This window comes from Melospiza melodia, chromosome 16 (assembly GCF_035770615.1).
Source record: "Melospiza melodia melodia isolate bMelMel2 chromosome 16, bMelMel2.pri, whole genome shotgun sequence".
NCBI classification, from domain to species: Eukaryota; Metazoa; Chordata; class Aves; order Passeriformes; family Passerellidae; genus Melospiza; species Melospiza melodia.
This window is the reverse complement of record NC_086209.1, coordinates 4,629,720-4,652,358: the sequence shown is the minus strand read 5'-3', so window position 1 is coordinate 4,652,358 and position 22,639 is coordinate 4,629,720. Positions and strand designations below refer to the sequence as shown.

General features: G+C 54.0%; 1 protein-coding gene across 1 annotated transcript in view; it reads right to left on the bottom strand.

Annotated features, from left to right (window-relative positions):
* LOC134425608 (gamma-aminobutyric acid receptor subunit gamma-4) overlaps positions 1 to 14,469 on the bottom strand; it is a 43,121-nt gene extending 28,652 nt beyond the window's left edge. The window contains exons 1-3 of the mRNA XM_063170353.1: positions 14,363 to 14,469; positions 8,467 to 8,615; positions 8,195 to 8,262 (exon numbers count right to left, since the gene is read on the bottom strand). Coding sequence (XP_063026423.1) covers positions 8,195 to 8,262; positions 8,467 to 8,615; positions 14,363 to 14,418 — 273 coding nt within the window. The 5' untranslated portion in view covers positions 14,419 to 14,469. The remainder of the gene's footprint in view (positions 1 to 8,194; positions 8,263 to 8,466; positions 8,616 to 14,362) is intronic.
* Between the last annotated feature and the right edge of the window lie 8,170 nt (positions 14,470 to 22,639).

Here is a 22,639-nt window from a genome sequence, read left to right as displayed (position 1 = left end):
GAGCCATCACTCAGGCACGGAGAACAACAGCCAGAAAAAGCACTGGGGCTGTTAGTGAGCAACACCACCTCCCAACACTTTAAATTTCTGTGATCCACGTCCTTATCAGGGACCAAAACCCAGGCTAGCCCATGAGTGTGTCCTGCAGAACCCCAGCAGGTTCGCGCTGATGGCCAGCCCTCAGCAGAGCACTGCAGTGTGCTTTAGGCACTGCAATCCACCCTAAAGTGGGTGCATCTGGGCTATTGCCTCCCAGACAGATGATTTGTGAAGGATTTTTAAGTCCTTTCAGTTGAGAAGTGCTGTGCAACTGCTGGAACCTATTATTATCAGGGAAGGAGGGGGGAGGTAGCAGATTTCCTTTACCTATAGGCTTATCTTGTGCTCCAGAGCAACACAGTGGAGCATTTTAAACAGCGTGCCATTTTCAAGTCATTTCCTTCCTACTTATTCCAAAGCAGCCAAAGCTAAGTATAATCAAGACTTAAGTGTTCCTCAGAGCCATACAATTATTACTGGTCTTGGTTTCCCTGTCTTTTAGGGGAGAAAGGAAGGAATTAACCCAAGCCTTGCAGCGGGACAGTCACAGGAGCTGCTTTAACACAGCACTTTTTGGGATGTGGCTCAGCTTCCCCAGGCTCCAGCTGCCCCAGGGCTCTCTGCAAGGCTGGCTTAAGTTCTGTAGATCTCTGGTCCCCTCTCGGGGGTCTCTGGGGGAGCTCAGCCCTTCCCAAGCAGCTGCTGCCTCGGATTGTGATCCAGAGCTCAGCCACCCGCAGCTCTGAGTGGAGCATCAATCCTTGGAGAAGGGCTCTGCAGACACCCACTGCCGCCCTGGCCCGCTCAGCCATCTCCCCACGAGCCAGGGTGAAGTGCCCCAGGTCCCCAAGCTCTCTCTGGAAGTGCCCCAGGTCCCCAGGCTCTCTCTGTCACATCATCCCCTTGCTAAGCACCAGCCCTTGTCAGCTTTAACTTGGAGAGCCAAGCCTCCCTGCCTGCCTCCTCGGGATTTACATGAAAGGAGTCAGTGGGGGGTTCTCTTCATTCATGCTGGGCTGATACTTCTAAATTATGAAGTGTGTCAAATGAGGATTCAATTTATATTTAACAAGACAATGTTTGTAAATTAATTATTCATCAGCTGATAACGAATAAACTTTTCCCTCTTCCCTCCCCTCCTCCTTTTCCGCAGCATCTCCACAAATGCACCCTACGTACAAATCTATTAAATGCTTTCTGCAGTACTCCAGATGTGGGAAAATATGTTTTTCACCCTCAATTTTGTGAGTGTGTAACTAATGTAGTCAAGCAGAGCATTATGAATTTAAGAGTGTGCAGCTTCTTCCTAGAGAGGCAAGGGGAAAAGCCAACACTTTTATTTGGACATATCACCTTCAGGTTCCAGCCCCCCACTCACAGGCAGAGATAAGAAAACAATTTGCTGTAACAATGGAGATAGGAGCTCAGAACCCCCACTGGAAATCACAGGCACTTCCGAGGCAGCAGAACCTGGCCCCTGCTGAATGATGGAGGCCAATTTTGCTCTTTCCATCTTTATTATCGTTAAGTAATGAGTTTGAGGTGGTGTACAACACCAGCAGAAGGGCTGTCATTCTGTTTTGCTACAGAATTTGGCACACAAGGGCATCTCCTCCTCACACAGCAAACAGAGGAGCCCCCAGAGCCCAAACCAGCCCTTGGTGCAGTGACTCTGATCCCACACACCTGAGGCAGGTAACCAAGGATGACTGAAATGTCTCCGTCCACCTTTGCCAGGAGGCTGCCACAGTGTCTGGACCATGCTCTCAGTCTGGCTCCTTGAGCCTCACGCCTGGTTTTGTGTAAGAAAGGAAGAAAAGGACATTCATCTCTGGCCTCTGGGAGGAATCTGAGAAGCTCTGGGCAAGATTTGCTCCATCCCCAGGCTCAGAAGAGAAGCACCTCTCCCCCTCTCACTCATTCTGTCCCTCACGGACACTTCAGGGACGTCCTCAGGACTGAGAGACACTCAGCCCCAATAGCTGGCACCTGCTTTACTTTCATTTTCTGAGAGTTAAGCATCCCTAAAGGAAGGTGATCCAGAGCTCTAGGTGCCCTTGACACCAGTTAAAGCTATAATCTATAGCAATAAAGCCATTACAAAACAAAACCAGGAACAAATCCCTCCAGCAAACAACCAGTCAGCGAAAAATCTGAACCCAGAGTCTCCTCCCTGGCACCTCTCCCCACAAACATGCTCAGAGAATGAAGGCTTTGCATCAGACTGAGCTTCTGATAAGCTAGAGACACCTCAGCACTGTGTTAATGGGAATCTAATTGGGCATCCAGCTGAAGACATAGCTGCAGCACCGTGGGTGATAACTCATTTGGCTCCAGGGGCTGCTGGCCAGTGCTCAGTAGCTGCAGAGCTCTGGAGGGGCTCATGGCCAGTGCATCCTTCCCCTGATGGTGTAAACACAGCTTCACACCATCCTGAGAGGTGCTGAGTGCCCCAATCCCACCCAAAGATCCACGGGGCTGGGGAGGAAATGCCAGTCCATGCAGTGATTGGGGTAAAGAGCTGTGGGACCTGATGGTCTCAGTTTTTCCCCTGTCCCACCTCCTGTCCTTGAACCACCTTCTAGCTCTGCTTCTGGTCACTGCCACATTGTCCTTGGAGAGCACAGAGGGTCCTTTCCCTCAGAAAGAGAGAATACAGTCTGAATAGAATATTCTGAATATTTTTCAGAATAAAATCTGCTCAGCCACCTAAACTGGAGACAAGACTGCCATTCTGGTGTACAAAAGATATCAGGAAATCACTTTCCATTTCTTCCTGCTCCAAAGCTGCCCACCTTCTGCTGACTCCTGAATGTTAATGTTATTTATGACAAGTGATTGATGAGGGAATGCAGAATTCACACCCAGCACAGGGCATTTTCAAATCACCTATTCATTTTTAAGGACCGGAATCAGTTTTGTATCCTGACGTGATTTATCATTTGGAGGCTGGGCAGTGGCTATGCAGGACCAGCTCCCAATCCCTGACAGAGCACCAGCAGGGTGAAGACAGCAGTGAGACATTAACCCTTTGAGGGTGAGCATCACAGGAGACCAGGATTTAAACCAGATAAGTTGGAGCCTGTTGCAGACAACTTTTAGGAAAAATCCTTTCCTTAGGACTTTTCCTCCTAAGAAGCTTTGAGGCCTCAGGAACAAAATGTAAACAATGGTTATCTGCTGCTGTGGAATGCAACAGGTGCATCTGGGATTGGTCTCATGTGGTTGTTTCTAATTAATGGCCAATCACAGTCAGCTGGCTTGTCCAAGACAGAAGTTTTTGTTATCATTCCTTTCTATTCTATTCTTAGCCAGCCTTCTGATGAAACCTTTTCTTCTATTCTTTAATATAGTTTTAATGTCATATATATCATAAAATAATAAATCAAGCCTTCTGAAACATGGAGTCAGATCCTCATCTCTTCCCCAATCTGAAAACTCCTGTGAACACGGTCACAGGAGCCTTCTACTCCAGCAGCATGTCAGGCCATCCTGTGGCCTCCAGCTGCAGATTTATAGGCCACAGTGGTCCAGGCAAACAGCCACAGCAATGCTGCTGTGTCTCTGAAAAGCAGAACTTGGTTTTTTGTCTTCTACACAGCCTATGTGAGAGAGAAATATTTACATAAGGCACTGTCATGGCAATGCACGTAAAGGAGATCAATGGGACATTTCCCCTCCAGTGGCCCTTCCAGCCTACACAAGCCTCTCTGTCTGTGGCACAGTGAAATGTCAACCATGGGCTCAAGAGAGATCTAGCTCTGAGACAAATTCTAGCTCCCTTCCCTTGGAAATGTGCATTTCCTCAGGTTGTGCATGGGGAAAAGGCAAGATGGGGCACTGGGATGGGCCTGCCCCTGGGAGAGGGCACAGCTTCTCAGGTTGGGAGAAGCTGTACTGTTGGGGAAGATGAAACAGGAAAGCCTTATAAATATGATGGCCTGGCAAAAGATTTTGAGAATATGGAAACTATAAGTGAGATTGAAATGAAAGCAAGCTCTGAGATACCTCAGGTACTGAACAACTGGAAAACAATGGTGTGGCCAGCTGAAGGTAATCCCCTTTTGATGGAACAACACCCTCTGCTTGCAGACAGGCCCAAGGGTCAGAGCAGACCCTGCCAGCTTGGCAGAAGGGGCCCAAAGAGGAGTTTTTAGGGTTTAAAATGTAACACAGGATGGTAATGTAGTGATTCTTATAGGCTATATGTAAATGCTATAGGATTTGTATCTTGTACTAGATTGGTTAGTGAGAATCAGAATATTCAACATAGAAGAAGATTTATTGTATTGTAGCAGGAACCTTGCTCCCTTACCTTTTTTACTCCCTTACTCTCTCACCCTCTCTCCTCTCTTTGCTGCTCTGAGCTGTGTTTGGCAGCTCCCAGCAGGGCCCTGCACCCAGGCCCTTTGCAATAAACCCCAAATCCCAGCAGGGCCCTGCACCCAGGCCCTTTGCAATGAACCCCAAGTTCCAGCCCTGGCTGCAGAGATCTCTGTCTCTGTCCATCCTGACCATCCTACCCCTCAACACTCCTACACTGTACCAACAGGGACAGAGTGGGAATGACCTGTCCCCAGCACAGACCATCCATCATGTGTTTGATGCCAGCCTGCCAGGGCCTGGCAGGACCCACAGAATGACTTAATTCACTGCATCAGCATGGGAAAGCAAACAAACACCAAAGAACTGGGTGAAGCAGCCAAGTCTAGAGGCGACACTGTGGCAGCTTTGTCACTGCCCTTTCCTCTTGCTTCAGGACACCACAGGGCAGGATGCAGCCTCTCCCAAGAGCAGGGGGAAATATACAGGGTACAGATAGCAGAAATCTGAGGCATTAAGACTTGGGCCTAGCTGCTTTCAGTATCTTTAATATCACCTCAATCTCGTGGGAAAAGGTTTCACAGTTCAAGGGCATCACAGGTTCAAGCTTAAGAAGATACCTAAGGGAACAAGGAAGGAGAGATATCCCTGGAGATGTCATATGGAGGTGTCTCAAGACCACAGGTGAATTCTGGGACCCTGGGGAGACCCCTGGACTGGTCCCTCAAAACTGTCCACGCTGAGCAGTTTCCTCCCTGCCTGAGCAGCTCCTGGCTGTTCCTACAAACAGCAATCCCCTCCTCAGGTGGGAAGGCTGCAGAGGGGCGCGTCAGCCCCATGGCAACAGTTCCCCCAGCACAGCCCTGCAGATGCTGGCAGTTCCAGGGGTCCTGTGCACTAGTGGAGCCCCATTTCACAAAGAGAAAAAGCTTCTTCTGACTCTCAGAGAGAGCTGAACACATGGGCTGAGCTCCCCCACATGATTTCCTGGTCTCTAGTAAGGGCTGAGTTCACACAACAGCTTTTCCCCTTGGTGGGGGTGGCTGTTGTCATTGCCTGGAATCTTGTTTCCCCAAAAATACCAGAGATACTGAATGTGCCTGGAGCTGCTGTACCTGCAGCCATTTCTGGCTGGTGCTAGCCCAGCAGATCCAAAATCCTGCAAGCCTGGGATGGACGCACGCACGTTCCCACATCCCCATCACCATGGCAGAAGCTGTGTTTCTTAGGAAACCAGCCTAGCAGCAGCATCCCTGTTTAGGAGGAGAGATGAACTCTGGATGCAGAGTGGATTTTAGAAACCACTCTCTGCTGCTAGCACCTGCCTGGCTCTGCAGTGCTCCCATGGCAGAGAGGGCTGGAAAAGGGTGGTGAGGGAAGGATGAGAGGGAAAGGGAAGGATGAAGATGTGCTCTGGGTTTTGTGGGGGTTTCTTGGCAAAGCAGGTAGAGCAGCCAGCTGTGACATGACCCTTGTGCTCTACCTGCAGGCTCACCTGAAGGGGTGAGCACATCCAGCCCCTGCACTGCTGCTCTTGTGCCACCTTGGCCTCACACCCCCATGGGCTGCAGGGGCTCGTGGCAGGGTGTCAGAACCCAGGACATCCCTCTGGCTGTCCTGGATTGCCCAAACCCCTGCCAGGGGGCTCAGAGACCCTGGCACAGAGCCCAAGACCCCTGTGCCTTTGATCATGACCCGTGGAAAAAAATTACCAACCTTATATGAGGATCTGCAAGCCACAAAAGTTTGAGTAGAATGATAGTTAGTTTGTCACGGGGTAAAAAATAGATTTTTGGGGTTTTTAGAATGTGAAAAATACATTTTTGGGGTTTTTAGAATAGGGGTTCAGGGGGCAAGATGGAGGGATCTGGGCATGTCCAGCCTTTCTCCTTCTTCTTCTTGGCCTCCATCTTCTGCTGTGATGGTGGCACTTTTGGATTGGTTTACGGTAGAAGCTCACTGTCTAACATAGGTGACAGGTATTGGGAAGTTGTGGTAAATAATGTACATGTAGTTTTTAGTATAAAAAGATAACACTGCCCTGGGAGCAGGCAGAGTGCCTGGAACTGTTCTGCTGGACAGACCTCAGCAGGCCAGAGACAGAATGTTATAGCTAAGAAACAATAAACAACCTTGAGAACAAGAACAGAAGAATCCTGACTCCTTCTTCAACTGCTGGGCTGGGAAAAGAGACTCTGACACATCTTGGGGTCATTGTGAGCAGCAGAAGTCCCAAGAGCAGGGGGTGACACCCACCCAACTCAGGCTGTGGTTCTGCACCTTGAGCTGGGCATGCTGCAGCAATGCAAGGAAATTCTGAGCCTCGAGGCTGTCCCTGCTGGGCCTCCTGATGGTGCCCTCACGGTGTGAGCTGGTGCCCAGGCAGTGCCCATCTGGTGGCTCGTGAGCAGGAGCTGCCAGGGGCACATCCTTGTGGTGGTGAGCAGCCAGAAGGGCTGCTTCAAAATGCTTCTTGGAGTGGAACTGGTACCTCAGCTACTGTACCATCCCTCCATCCCCAGAGGGGTTTGTTCCTTGGAGATGTTGTACTTTGGAAAGTAAAAATAACTTGCCTATCATGGAAACTTGGTGTTTTTTGGGGGGTTTTTGGTATGGTTTGTTTTTTGTTTTTTTTTTTTTTTTTAGTTTAAGGGGGATGGTTTTGTTCCTGCTCTGTTTTGCATTGGGAAAAAATAAAAAAAATAAAAAAAACAACCAAATTGTCCTGGCTGTATCTTGCTTTTGTCCCCTCAACCTCACTGCCCAATGGACTGCAGAAGTCTTTCAAAACCTGACAACAGTCAGGTTTGCTCCTTGCTAGAAAAGGGAAAAAAGATGACTTTGCAGGGAAAATAGTAATAATAATAATAAAGGAAGTTTCCTGTGAAAATTAAATAGCCAACAGTTGCTCTCCTGATCAAAGAGTGTCTGTGTTAGGTGTTTTCACAGCTCTTGGTATAGCTGGGTCCTGAGCCATAAGGAGAAATTGTCACAGTCCTGGTGGCATCTCTCTAAAGTGCTAGACTATGAAGAAGAAACATTGGACCTGAAGACCCCCTGCTTTCCCCTTGCCCAGCACCACAGGCCAGGCCTGGGCACTCAGGTTTCACACTGCCATGGAAACCATGGGAACCATCTCCAGGTACCCCTCTCAGCCCTCCTGGTTCCACCTCGCCCTGAACATCCTGGTGCCCACACACTTCCCAGGGAGGAGAGGGCAAAGCCACCAGGCAGGAGTGTCTGCCACCCCTTCCAGCAGAGACCAGAGAGGGCATCACCCACAGTGGAAGGGTTGTGGGCTCACCAAGGCCACTCGAGAACCTTGCTCCTCACCAGGGATGGTGCTCAGGGCTCTCCAGCTCCCAGCAGGTCAGAGCACCTTCACCAAAGGAAAGGAAACCTTCTCTCATGCCAACACCACCTTCACACTGCCATGGGGAGGGGACACCGTGCCCTGCAGGCACATGAGCAATCACCATCGATGGTGTTCAGATCTTTCCAGCTCCAGCTCCCAGCAGGTCAGAGCACCTTCACTAAGGGAAAGGAAACTTCCAATGATGCCAACATCACCTTCACACCATGTCTAGGCAGCAGGACACATCCTGCCCCAGCTGGGCCAGCCCTGCAGTGGGAAGGTGACATGCAAGCAATCACCATCGATGGTGCCCAGGGCTCTCCAGCTCCAGCTCCCAGCAGGTCAGAGCACCCTCACCAAGGGAAAGGAAACCTCTCATGTCAACACCACCTTCACACTGCCACGGGGAGGGGACACTGTGCCCTGCAGGCACCATGAGAAGGGGACACCGTGCCCTGCATGCACACCAGCACTCACCATCTGGATGACAGACACCGGCCCGATGCTGTTCACGTAGATATCCACATCAATGAAGGTGGGCTTGACTGGAAAGACAAGAAAACAGGCACCATCAGCTGGGACCAGAAGCGTTGGCAGGGGGATTAGACAAAGAATGATCCCATCTGGGATGAGCGTGGCTCTACCACAACAAAAATCCCAGCTCCAGCAAGCACCAAAGCATGGAAAACACAGGACATGGCCAGGCCAGGTCACACCTGTGGCCACAGGGAGCTTCAGGGGACACTTACTGCCAATGTCAGGCCTCAGCTTGTTGTCATAGTTCTTGAGCAGCGAGTTGAGGATCTGCGTGGCATCGGTCTCCTGTGCCTTGGGCGTGAGGACCCAGGTTTTATTGATGCTGAGGTAATCGTAATCGTATTCCTCTGTGCTCTCACACCTGCAGAGGAGAGACAGAGGGCAGGGACGTGGCTGTGGCAGCTCTCTGGCACTCCCTGGGAGCGGGGGCACAGCTGTGTTCCAGAGATACCAAAGGAGGAGGATGCAGTGCAGCTAAAAGGCACAGCGTGAGGAGCTCAGGGATCTCCTCTCAGCCACACTACTAAGAAGGCACAACTCACCTGGCACCTCTGCTCACTTCAGGGTCACCAGACATGCTGGGGACTTCCCACCAGTGAGAAAAACTAGCATGGAGTGCTTCACCTCCTCCTCAGCTCCCTTTGGAGGCACACTGCTCATCCCCGAGGTGTGGGAGGCAGTCCCTGCTTTCCCTGCCTTCCTGCACATCCCACCCAGCAGCTCCTGCTGCCAGAGCTGCCTGTTCACCTCAAATACCTCCACTGCTCTGCCTGCTGCTGACACCTGAAGCAGGCTTCCTCTGAGGGAAGAGACAGTGACAAAACAGTGGTTTTGGGGAGCAAGACATTTGCAATGAATGCATTTCAGAGAAAAGAGGTCCTTATCTACCACACAGGCATCCTGCATGCCAGGAAGCCAGCCATCTGCCCTGCACCGATCCTTGGAAATTAAAGCCTTATGCAAACTCCTCTGCCTCCAGGCCAGGACCTGCCACAACCCATTCCCTGCACTCACCAACCCTTCCTCCCAAGCCTGTGGCGTGAGCTCCCATTTAAGGATGCCCCATCTTCCCAATACCCCAGCTCCCAGCCAGGCAAGGAAAGCTCATATCCATCCTCCTTTGGACACCATCCACTCAGCAACAGCTTCTCTCACTGCCTTTCAACCCTGCCCTCTCTAAACCTTTCACACTCCTCCCTTTTCCTAGAGGAGTTTTCCTAAAGCATCTAATTAGATTAGGTCCACATGGTCACCCGGGAAATTGCAACCACCTGCCACTGCTCTGGGCAGGTCATCCACATGGCTGTCCCTGGAATGCCACAGCCATGTGTGGGAGAGGATGCCAGCACAGCCCCCTCCACGTCTGCCATGGCAGTGTGTCACCAGCTGCAGTGACAGCGAGGGTCTCTCAGTGGGAGCTGTCACCGTGCTGACACTTCCCAGCTGGAGCCTTACAGCTCCGAGGTGTAGCCAGGCACCACGGGGCTGTTAAAAATAGGTTAGAAACTGTTGTAAAATAGTTGTTAGATCGTTAAGCATGTGCTGTTAGTTTGGTTTTTATATTGTAAAAGGGGTTAAAAGGGGAGTTGTAAGAAATCTGGTACACAATGTGCCATAACACACCTCAGTAAAGTGCAGCACCAGCCAGCCCGGACAGAACTGTAATGGCCAATCGAGCGCAAATGCAAATGAAGGATCCAAAAAGAAACCTTCATGCAAGTGAAGGATCCAAAAGAAACCAATCCAAAGGGACAAAAAGCAGGATCAAAAGGGGCTTTGACCCACTGAATCTGTGCTGCTCCATCTGGGACATCGGGGCCATTGCCCCAGCACCAGCGCTGCTCCATCTTCAACGGGAATGCTCCTGCTTGGGCCGGAGCCCCCTTGCTTTGGGCCTTTCTTTTCTTACAATAAATGCTGAAATCACTTTAGCACCGAGAGCCTGCTCTCGTTTTGAACAGATCCCATCTCCCTCCAGCGCCTGCGGAGGCACAGCCTGGCCGATGCACTCGGAGGGGTCGAAAAAGCATTAAATTGACACGTTGCGGCCGATTTGTCAGATGCTCCTCTCCCAAAACCGCAACCAAAACTCGCTTTTAAAACTCTTTGCATCTCTGGGGCTCCGGGACGTGTCCCCCGGCCGGGCCGGGCTGCCTGCCGCCGCGCATTAGGTGCTGCTACATCAGCGCATTGTTTCCCGTCTGATTGCGCCGCGCTCGCTAACCACGCTCAAGGAGTGTTAAGCAGCGCTGGCAGGATGCTCTTCCCCATCCCAGCAGCGCCCTGGCCGGGCTCTCGCCGTGGCCTTGGCTCCCAAAGGCGGGCGGGCAGGGAGCTCCAAGCAGCCAGCAGCTCTAGGGGCACGGGGCACAGTGCCAGGGTGGCACAGGGGACACCGCCAGCCCAGCCCAGGGTGGCACAGGGCACTGCCAGCCCACCCCAGAGGGTGGCCCAGGGCTCGCGTCGGGGTCTGGCCCTGCTCCTGACAGGAACATGTGCCCACAGCACAGCTCAGGGCGAGGGAAAGCAATCCAAAATGCAATCCAAAATGCAATCCAAAATGCAATCTGAACTGCTTCCCTCCTGCCAGAGCATTGGGTGATGGAGGCTGCCTCCTGCACTGAAATGTTTTCTCCGTGTTCCCTTCCTCTGACTTTCTTGAAGTCACCTGCCAGCGCTGAACTCTGCACATCTCCCTGCCCTGCCAAAATTCCCGGTCCTCTGAGAAACTGTCAGGCTACAGCAGAAATTGAAATATCCCTCTGTGGGCTGAGCAAACCCCATCTGAGCTTGCCCTGCTCTCAGACTTCTGGTTTCCCCCCATTTAGTGTCACTGATTAACACACTGAGGCTTGGGGTAGCATTTCCAGGGAGTCACATCCCTATTACAGATGCAGGGACACTACCAAAAATATGCTTTTTGCTAATGCAGCTAATCCCAGCCGACTAAACCATACTAAGCCATCTTAGCATAAGCAAGCCAGCTTTTGCTGAAGAAAATATGATTTTTCTGAGTGCCTGTGCACACACAGACACACATCAGCCCTTGCTGGTTAAGAGTGTAACTCTCATGCCACCCTATTGCAAGCCACTGCCTCCTCCCTGGTTTCTCTTCTTGGTGGCCCCACTTTAAACTGAGAAGGCAAGAGCCTGAGATCTATTGCAGAGAAGAGGTGTTAAGGTGACACGAGCATCCCCCCTCCAGCTGCTAATGGAAATGTCACACTGCAGACCTGAGAGATCCCCAACGTGCTGGGAACACTGCCTGGCCTGGCAGCTCCGTCTCCAGGCACAAAGCAGCTGGCTTGGTGACAGGGGACAGCCACTTCTCATATGTCTCTGTGCAGCTAGCGGGAAAGGCAGAGCTGTGTTTCCTCACCTCTGCACGCTGAGATGCCAGAACACCCTCCTCAGAGCAGGGCCATGGGCTGGGACACAGCCACAGTGTGGGCAGGGGCTGACAGCAGGGCAGAACTGGGGGCATTGCAAGGAAATCCTTGGTGCTGACAGAGGAGCTGGGGCCATGGCAGCTCCTGCTGGTGCCCCGAGCAGGAGGCTGGCACGGCAGGGAGGTGTCCTTTCGGATGTGCTCACATGCATGGATGAGGTTGGACAATTCTCCCTGGGCAGCCCGTGGCATTACAGCAGGACAGAGCCGTGCCTCGCTCCCTGATTCCCTGTTCCTCAGGCAGACACCTGTTTGGCTGAGGCTTCCAAACACTCACTGCTGGGGAAACTCACCTGAGGAGCTGTGCCTGGCTCCCTCCCCTGTGCCCAAGGTGTTCCCTTGGCAGGAGCAGGGGAAGAACAACAAGAGCCACGAAGAAACTTCTGCTCCTTGCCTGCTGGGGCGGCTGGTGGTGCTTGGCTGGGCTGCACACCCACTGTCACTGCTGCTGCTGGTGGCCCTGAGGCAGGAGCCTCCCAGCACAGATGCAGATCCCCGGGCTCTATCCAGCCTTGCTGCAAGCACAGCTGAAAGCATTCCCTGCTCCCAAGAAAAAGAGAGCAGCAAAATGCAACAACAACGTTTCCCTTGGTCAAAAAGCACTGTGGTCAGTTCTAATTACCACATGCTAATGTGTCCTTACTCACCCAGCCCAATGCCCCCTAGGGTTGTAGGCACAGGGGCGAGGACTCTGAATTAAAAGCAGGCAGAGGATTTAAGGATGGGGGCTCTAACTGCCCCTACCCATCTCACATCTCTTCCCACCTCGGACAGCACACTCCATGAAGCCCCAGTGCTCCAATCTGCATGGTTTGAGGCACCTGCCCAGCCCAGCATCGGGTGTGATGCTGTGCAGGGATCCTGCCTTCCTGCCCTCAGGGCTCAGAGCTGGCTGCCCTGGTCCCAGGCGAGGCAGTGCCCCGGGAGAGGCTGGTGAAGGAGCCTCTGTGCTGGGGGCACCCTCTGGGGAGTGCTAAATCACCTGGCAAAAAGCACCCAGCCCCTGCAGTGCCAGGGGAAGGGTCCTGCTGCTTGTACCACGAGAAGAGCTCACATACACAGCTCTGTTTGCAGAGCTCCTCACCCCAGCACCCACCATGAGGAACAGGGAAGAGGAGATTTTAAACCCTCCACAACTGCACCCAGGAAAAACGCAGCAGATGCAGAGCAAGACCCTGATGTAACTTGCTCTTTTTTCTCCTCTCACAGGATTCCTCTCCCACCCCGTCATGCCCACCCTCCCCAAACCTCCACTGCTCCTGGCAAAGCAGGGCTCAGGCTTGAGGCACTGGGCAGAGGAGAGCCTGGGCCAGCGGTAGGGTGAGCATTCCTGCCCAAGGGGATGTGAATACATTAATACAACACATTTAATTACTCCTCCGTGTGATCCTGCAGCTCACAACTCACCCTCTGGAGGTGCAGGGCTCATGGCAATGCTCTGCAGGGATGGTGGGGCACAGGAACCGGGACCACCACGGATCCACCCCCTCTCAGCCCCCCAGTGCCCCTGGCACCTGCAGGGATCTCCTCCCGGGAGGTTTTGTGCCAGGGCACGGCAGAGAATGGGTGTCAGGGCATGACCAGTGGGGCAGCTCCTGCTCCTCGACCCTGGGAAGGCCAAACCACGCAGGACCATGGCAGGGATGGAGTTTGTGCCCACCCCCGGGGTCGGGAAGCATTGAGCATTGGCAGGGCAGGCCATTAGTGGCAGGATTCATGCTCCCTGTCCCTGGCTGCATCTGTAATGGGATTTGATCGCTTTAAGGCGGCTTATTCTGCCAATTAGCTTCAGCCAGTGAAATCCCTCTTCCCCCAAGCCCTGGGGGTAACAATCTGCTGACAACATGTTCTTTCCCCATCTAGCCATTAAACTCATCAGCGGGGCTAGGAATCGTAAAAAAAAAAAAAAAAAAAAAAAAAAAAAAAAAAAAAAAAGAAAAAAAAAGAAAGAAAAAGAAAAAAACGGAAAGAGAAACTTGAAACCCCCTTGTGCGTGGGCCCTTTCATCGCTGTTTACAGAAAAGCCTACGAAGGGCTGGCCCAGGGAGAGCACTGCCACCTGCCCGCCCCTGCCTCCGCTCGCTCGCCTCCTTGGGGGCACCGGGCTGGCACCGGGCTGGCAGCGGGCACCCAGAGCCGCGACCCGCGGCCAACCTGTGGAGCAGGGCAGGAGCCCGCACACCCTGCGGGGGCTTCGGGGTCCCGGGATGGAGTGCAAGGAAGGGGACCCAAGCTCCTTCCCGGCCAGCCCTACTGCACGTGGGAATGCCCCGGGGGTGGATGGAGCTCCCGGAGGTGCCCGGCTCGCTCCGGTCCTGCTCCGGGCACCCCCGAAGGAGCTCGGCCCCCGGCAGGGTCAGCCAGCGGGGTGACGGCAGGGTGCCCCGGCAGGATCAGCCAGCGGGGCGATGCCAGGGTGGAAAGCGAGCTGCCCTCTCCATCCCGGCACGCGGAGCGGGAGCCCGGGCTGCGGAGGACATGCGGGCACTCGGTGCTGCCGCGACGGGACCCGCTGGAAGGGACAGCCGGAGGTGCCAAATCCCCGCCGGAGCCGGGCTGGCGAGCTAGGGGAGAAGCGCTGCCACTCCAACCCCCTCCTCTCGCATTGCCCCGACGGGTAAACTGAGGCAGGGAGGGGGCGTGAGGGGGGCGGCACTCACCTGGCGCGCAGGACCGGCCCGAGGGCCAGGCAGAGCAGCAGCACCGTCCGGGGCATCTCTGCGAGGCGAGGGCGGCCCCGGGGGCGGCGCGGGGCCGTGCGGGGCTCAGCGCGGGGCCGGGCCGGGGGCGGCGACCGGGCCCCCCCCCCGCTGCCCGCAGCGCCGCGCTCCGGCCCCGCCGCCGCCCCCCCCGCTCCGGCCGCGCTCCGCCAACTTGGGCATCGCTGCTGCTGCTGCTGCTCCGGGCGGCGGCGGCGGCGGCGGGGAGGGGCCGGCGGCGGCTCCTGCCTCCCCGCAACGGGGCCGGCCTCCCCCGCAGCCCCGGGGCTGAGCGCCGCCGCCGGGGGGGCCGAGCAGCACCGAGAGGCGCATCTGCCGCGGAGCGAGCATCGTCAGCTGCTGCCAGCAGCGCCCGCTCCCCCTCTGCGGAACGAGGCGGTGGATTTCTCGATTTCTCTTAATACTCCTCGCCCTTTTTTTTTTTTTTTTTTTCCCTTCTTCTTTTGCATGTACAACAGTTAGGGTGTTTGTCTAAAAAAAGAAAGAGTGGGTAATTATTGAGCAATTACGCAAGGCGGCAGGCCGCGCTGGGCTGAGGTGCAGCCCGCAAAGGGTCCTTTCCCACCTGTTGGGGCGGCTGCCCCGCAAAGCAGCCGTGAGGGTGTGTGGGGAGGAGCTGAGGGACAGCTGGGGGCTCCCAGCCTGTCGCTCTTTGCCTTCAGAACTTGCCAAGATGCACTGGGGCATTCCTGTACTGACATCCGAGCGGCAAACAGGAGGAGCAGATTCCTTCCTGGGGAGCTGTGCGTGAGAGTTGCTCAGAACAAAGTTTGTCAGACCTACACGAGGTACCAAGAATTGTCCTTTAGTGTTTAGCTGCAGGCTGAGGTGCAGGAGCTGGTCCCCAGAGCTGGCCTTGCATCTCTGGTAATTCTGATGGCAAATCCAGCTCCTCTGGACCAGAGCAGAACCATCCCTTTTACTGAGAGCTGACTCTCCTCTCACTCCTGGGCCTGGCACACGAGCAGAGGGCAAATCCCTGCTCTGCTCTCCATTTGAAGCGTTCTGGTGCTGCTGCTTGGTTTGCCCATTCCCCAGGCACTGCCAGGACCAGTCTGGGAGGTGATGGGGACACCACAGGAGGACAAGCAGCAATAACAGCAGCACACCTGGGTGGTTTTTCCAGGCTCTCTCCCTTGCTGGTTGCTGCAATGATCCCCTTAAGCTCGAGCTGAGATCTGAGCAGCCCCAAAGCCACAAGAGGCAGCTGCAGGCATCAGGGCTCCGAGATGGCATTTTCCTGGAATGAAGCAGCTACGGATGATGTTGCCTTTGCTTCATGCAAAGAAGCCAGCTCTGGATGGCAGAGTTTACAGGAAGCACATGTCAAAAGAGTAAATAATGAATATCAAAGCAGCACTGAAGGTGGAAAGAGCTCTTTAAGCTTCAAAGCAAGCCACTGGATTGTTCCAGAAGTTCTTCGGGGATCCAGATGAAGCTGAAGTTGGCAAAGGTGCAAGAATAGCTGCAGGGAAGATGTAGCTGTCAAGGATTCTGGCCATGAGCAGACCACAGAAAATCCAGGGGTTCATATATGTGCTCTCAGCTCCCCCTCAAGACGCAGGATGTGAAGTGGTATGTGGGGAAATTCACAGGACTCATTTCTTCTGACTGCCCCGTTCTGCTGCCTGAGAGCTGAGAGATCTGGGGAGGGCTGTGCTCAGAGCAGTGGAGATGGGCTGGGAAATGCCAGGCAGTCACAGCATCCCCTCATGATGCTGTTTTGGGGACACCTTCCAGGCAATTTTTGTGCACCAGAAGCTTCCAAGCAATTCTTGTCTCAGGTCTTCTTCATTTCCAGGGATTTAATTTTGTAACTGAGTGCTGAGTCCTTCCCTGGAAGCAGGGACAAGAATGAAGCCTGTTGATGGTGTTGGAGAGCAAGGGCACTGCTTTTCCAGCAAACACCTTATTTATCAGCAACACAGGCTTGGCTAGGAAGAAATCCATTTCAAATTCACCATGATTGGTTCTGACCAGGAAAACCACCCTCAGTCCAAATGCTGGGAAGGACAAAATGTCCTGCTCTTATGTTTTGGGAGGGAGCAGGCCCTATTTTCCACTTTGAAGAGACATTTGTTTTGAGGTCTACTGTCATGGGATTTGAAACTTAAACAGGAGATGCAATGCTTTATTCAAGATGTTTTTTATCCCTTCTGGTATTTCAGTTTAACTGGCAAACTAATAAAACCTATTATTTACAGAGTCCTCATGAGCCCAGAGCCTGGGGGGCCAAGCTGCCACAGCAAATGAGGGTTTGGTTGTGCAGCCCTCACTGCAGGATTCAGCTCTGGGAGACAGGGAGACAATTCCAGCCCTGGCCCAAGGATCACAGCCCTTGCAAGGATGAGCCTGGGCACATCTGCAGCCCTTCCAAAGCCCTCAGTGCTCTCTCAGACCCCCTTTTGGGATGTGTGCTGCCTGCTCACTGCAGGATTCAGCTCTGGGAGAAAAGGAGACAATTCCAGCCCCGGCCCAAGGATCCCAACCCTTGCGAGGATAGCAGTGCTCTAGGAGGGATGGGCACATCTGGGCACATCTGCAGCCCTTCCCAAAGCCCTCAGTGCTCTCTCAGAGCCCCTTTTGGGATGTGTGCTGCCTGCTCGCTGCAGGATTCAGCTCTGGGAGAAAAGGAGACAATTCCAGCCCCGGCCCAAGGATCCCAACCCTTGCGAGGATAGCAGTGCTCTAGGAGGGATGGGCACATCTGGGCACATCTGCAGCCCTTCCCAAAGCCCTCAGTGCTCTCTCAGAGCCCCTTTTGGGATGTGTGCTGCCTGCTCGCTGCAGGATTCAGCTCTGGGAGAAAAGGAGACAATTCCAGCCCCGGCCCAAGGATCCCAACCCTTGTGAGGATAGCAGTGCTCTAGGAGGGATGGGCACATCTGGGCACATCTGCAGCCCTTCCCAAAGCCCTCAGTGCTCTCCCAGAGCCCCTTTTGGGGTGTGTGCTGCCTGCTCCTGCACTGGGGGTGTGTTTGGAGCAGCAGGGGAAGGCAGGAGGCAAAGCTCTGCCACCTCTTCCCCGTGCAAAGGGCTGGTCACTGCTTGCCTCAGGAGACTGCTCTTCCTCTGGGCTACATCAGAGGGAAAGCTGATACAAGTGGGGAAAAGTATGGCCCCGAGGTGTTCAGGAGCTCATTTGTGAGAAAGTTCAGGCTCTTGGTACTTGCACAATCTCCCTCAGACAGATCTGTCTCTCTCAAGGGTGGAGGAGCACCTGCAGCAGGACTGGAGGAGCCCAGGGAGGGGGAGATCCCAGGGGCTCTGCAGGGACAGGCCAGCTCTGAGAGCACTCCAGGACAAGGAGCTGCCAGGGCACTGGCAGGCAGCAGTGCCAGCGCCATGCAGCAGAGTGCTCTGAAGGGCTGCATGGAGGTGAACTCGCCTTCCCCTCCTCCCTCGCTCCGCACGTCATCTGGCTGAGGACAGAGCACAGCCAGAGCCGCTGTCCTCGATGTCCTCTGTCCTCCTGGCACTGAACTGGTCCTTGGGCTGTCCCCGAGCCACAGCATCCCTGGGAGCAGCTCAGGGCCAGGCCAGGCCCTCTCCCCATGGCCAGGGCACAGGGCTGGTCACCCTCACAGCAGCACCCATGAGGATGGGCACCCTGACTAACCTGGGTGAGCCTGGGGAAGGACAGCTGAGGATCCTTCTGCAAAATTTGGGGGATGAGCACCCTAACAGACTTGGGTGAGCCAGGAGAAGGAGAGCTGAGGATCCTTCTGCAAAACTTGGGGTTTGAGCACCCTGACAGAGCTGGGTGAGCCTGGGGAAGGAGAGCTGAGCATCCTTCTGCAAAACTTGGGGGATGAACACCCTGACAGACCTGGATGAGCCTGGGGAAGGAGAGCTGAGCATCCTTCTGCAAAACCTGGGGGATGAATACCCTGACAGACCTGGATGAGCCTGGGCAAGGAGAGCTGAGGATCCCTCTGCAAAACCTGGGGGATGAACACCCCGACAGGCCTGGATGAGGCAGGAGAAGGACAACTGAGGATCCCTCTGAAAATCCTGCAGGATGAAAACCCCACATAAGGCTTGGCCCTGCTCTCTGACCTGGGGCATGTCCTGTGCTGTAGAAACATTTGTTTACCCTGCCAGGGCATTTGTTCAACGTAACCCTGGTTTTGTCTTTTTCAGGCTGGCCAGGCACAGTGGCAGATGCTGTATCTGGGCTCACATGACATCAATAACAGCTTCAGCTGGGCTCTGCCTCCCCACCTTTGTGGACAGCAATGATAGATGAAGCAGACAGGGCACAGTTCGGTTTTTAGGTGCTGGAGTGAACTTGCAGTGCTGACAGATTTAAAAAATGTGTTTGGAGCCTGAACAAATGTGACGTGCATATTTTCCAAGGAGAGTGAAGGGTGTGGGAGGACAGCCCAGGCCGTGGCAGGAGCTGGTGCAGGCTGTCCCGGGGGTGATGAGAGCGTGGATGGGAGTGAGAACTTTACCTCCATCCTCTGCTGCTGTGTCAGGCCTGAAGGAGTCTCTACTTTCCTTCCTTTGCAGGCAGTCCCTCTTCAAAAATTAGTTTTTTAGTGGAAAGAGATCACCAAATGCTAGGTGATCTGATCCTGTGTGTCAGAAGAGCTCTTGCTGTCACCCTGGGGATGGGAAAGGTGCCATTTCCTGAGCTTTTATGGATCTGCTTTTCTGAAACCATCCCCATCCCAGGGCTTCACATGTTACAGTTCTCCTAGGGATGGAAATGCAAAAAGAGAAAATGTGCATGGGAAGGGTTGGGAAGGGGAAGAGAACTGGCAGCATTTGACAGAAAAAAGGGGAAAATCTCAGCAGACAGAGCACCAGGTATTTCAATACTTTTTCAAGTGGAATTTGCATCTGTACGTATGATGTGATACGTCCAGCACAGGACCATGAGCTGGTAGTTTAGACCCCAGAATAACTCCCATCTTTATTTTACAAACTGTGCAAGTGCTGACACAAACTTTGGGGACATGCAGCTGCAGGAGCAGGAACAGCTGCTTCCCTTCACTGTAGAAACAGAGTGGCTGCTTCTGGATGGAGATCCACTGCTCCTTGGGACCCCACAAGGGGTGGATCTCCATCCTTGATGCCACAATGGTTCAGGGAAGGGGGAAAACAGCCAGGAAAGTCATGAATCCAACAAAAAGTGTCATTGGGATGCAAACTGTTCTTAGTACAGTGTTTCCAGGGGTGCTCAACAGCTGGGAAGAGCTTGGGGCTCTCCTGAGGACAGGCTGGGATTCAGAGCAGAGCCAACACATGGAAGGTGGTGCTGACCATCAAAACCCCGTGGCCAGCAGTGATTTTTGACTGTCCTTCCCCTGCTGCAGCCCCGAGGGCACAGCTGAGGCCACATCAGCCCCTCTGGCCCAAGGATTTAGGAAAAGCAGAGAGGAAGGCACAGCTGCCTTCTGCTGTTAATACCTGTAGGATTTGTGCCCAGGGGCGTGGGGATTTCAATGCCTCCTCTCTCCAGTGGCTCAGGAATGTTTATACACCAGTAAATAATGGAGCTGCTCATCTGTGTCCGGGTGTGGATGTTCAATTACAGCCTCTCCCGCAGCTGATCCCGCGCTCTCCTTGCCTGGCTCTGCTGGCAGTGTGACATTTAGTCGGCCCGGGGATAAGGCAGGGCTGTTGATAAGCAGAGAAACCAGGGAAAGGAGCTTTCCTCCCCTCCTGTGCAGGTGCTGCCTGATCTGGGCTCCCAGGAGCTGTTCTGAGCTGGGACTGACTCTGAGGCTCTGTGATGGTGCCTGCAGCAAGCCCATTTCTTCACTCCTCTTCCCTTCTGGGCAGTTCTTAGACATTTTCCAGGCCTCTTTAATTTCCTCCTGCATGAAGCTCCGGTGTCTCCTGTGCAGAAGAAGGAGACTCCCTTCTCTCCCAAATGCCAGAACTTGAGGGACACATTTTGGAGTGGCTGTTTTTTGTTGTTTTTAGCGAGGCAGTCCTTGGGACTGTGGCACTGTGGCCCTGAGTGCCACCACCCCAACAGGGCTTCACCAGCAAGAGCTCAGCAGGGAGGGGACCAGCTGAGCACAGTGCCCAGAGGCACTCTGCCCATCCAGGTCCCAGCACACCCAGCTCGGGGCCGGGGCTGTGCCTGCTCCTTCCTTGGAGCAGCTGGGCAGATCCTGTGCAGATCCTGTGCCCCCCTGCCCCAGAGCATCTTTCATGCAGGGAGAGGGGAGCAGATCCTCTTGGCAGATCCTGTGCAGATCCTGTGCCCCCTGCCCCAAAGGATCATTCATGCAGGGAGAGGGGAGCAAATCCTCTTGGCAGATCCTGTGCAGATCCTGTGCAGATCCTGTGCCCCCTGCCCCAGAGCATCTTTCATGCAGGGAGAGGGGAGCCTGTGCTGTGCTGCTGTTATCCACTCCCAAACGGGGGAATCAATGGCGCTGCCTCTCCTTCCGTGCCCTCCTGGCCCAGGTGGGACAAGCTGGACCCAGAGCTGCCCTGAGAGCCCCCCATGGTGCTGCCATCAGGGTGCTGTCCCACTGCCACCCTGTGTGCATGGCAGAGCTGCTCCCCAGCCCAGAGCCCATCCAGCTGCTCTCTGTGCACTGCTGGCACTGCCATTTGCACCCTTCCTCCCCATCCCTGGTGCTCCTCACTTCATGCCCACAGGAGTTCATGGGGGAATGCCAGCTCTGCACTGCTGGCACTGCCATTTGCACCCTTTCTCCCCATCCCTGGTGCTCCTCACTTCATGCCCACAGGAGTTCATGGGGAAATGCCAGCTCTGTGCACTGCTGGCACTGCCATTTGCACCCTTCCTCCCCATCCCTGGTGCTCCTCACTTCATGCCCACAGGAGTTCATGGGGAAATGCCAGCTCTGCTGTGCTCCTGAGCTCCAGGATCCCCTGTGAAACACTGACCCAGATCAGCCCTGTGCCGCACAGGGCTGTGCTGTGTGCCTGCTGGGCACAGCCAGCCTCACCCTGCTCCACGATTCTCCTTCCCAACCAAAAGCATGCAAACCCACACCCCGTCCACCAGCAGGCCGTGCTGCCGTGTCCAGTGTTATAAACAAAAAATCTGCCAATTTTTTTGTGGGAAAAATAGTTACAGAACCAGTCACACCTGTGTTGCTGCCACAGTGCCACCAGTTTGTTATGATAATCACAAGTGGTTGAAGTTAATAGTTCTTTTTGTATCAGTAAAGGCTAGGGCTAAGTTAATGGCTCTCCTCCCCAGACAGTGAGGGGAAAGGACCAGACGTGGGAAGGGGGGCATCAGAAGATGCAAAATAACTTCGAGACCAGCATGCCATGAGAAGTGTCAAATTTACCAAAAAAACCCCAAAAACAACGAGCCAATGCAGAATTAAGAAATTAGAGTGATGCCTAGACGTGAAGAACAGAATGCTGAGCCTGCAGAGATGCTGAAAACCTTTGTTGCCCCTCGCCCTGAGCAGAGAAATCATCTTAAACCAAGACCCAGAGATGGAAAAGAGTAGAAAGCAGAGATCAGGGTCATGCCTATAGCTTCCCTGAGGATGGGACCCCCAGCTGTACCCCTAGGGGACAAAGCTGAGCATTCCTCCTCCTCCAAGTTATCCTGAGAGAGATGATGGAGACTGCAGACCTGTCAGGCTTCCCAATCTTGAGCTGATCGCTTTTAATAAAGGCATAAAGAAAAGTCTCCTGCCCTGTTTATTTCATCCAGCACCACCTTCCCTCTCCCCTCTGCTCCCAGCTCCATGCCAGCCCCTGTGCTGGCAGCTGAAGCACAGAGGAGCTGACACCATGCACTGCCCTGCAGCCCCTGTGCTCCCAGAGCCAGCGGAGCAGAAATGCCTGCACATCCAGGAGAGGGATGCTGGCACCAGGATCTGCCCATTGCCAGCACGTCAGGGAAGGAGAGATCGTCTCCTAATGCTCTCTAAGCTCCAATCTTAATCTTGTTCATTGCTGCTAAGTCTCAGAGAAATCGGGCCGATGCCTTGAAAGGAGGCAAAATAAAAAAGATTCAAGAGGAGGCTGAAGGCTCTTCAGAAAACTGAAGAGAAATAATCTTCAAAGGTTCCCACGAGCCCGTGCTCCCCAGCCTGGAAAAGCAGAGCAGATATAAACACTGAGCCTTGCTGGAGTTGTTTTTCAGTCTGGTATTTTCTAGGAGGAGGCAGAAATGTAAAGGCTGGAATATCAGAGAGCACTTGTGGGATCTCAGCACTCAGGGTTTGACTCCTTCCCTGGCAGGCTCAGGTGCCCAAG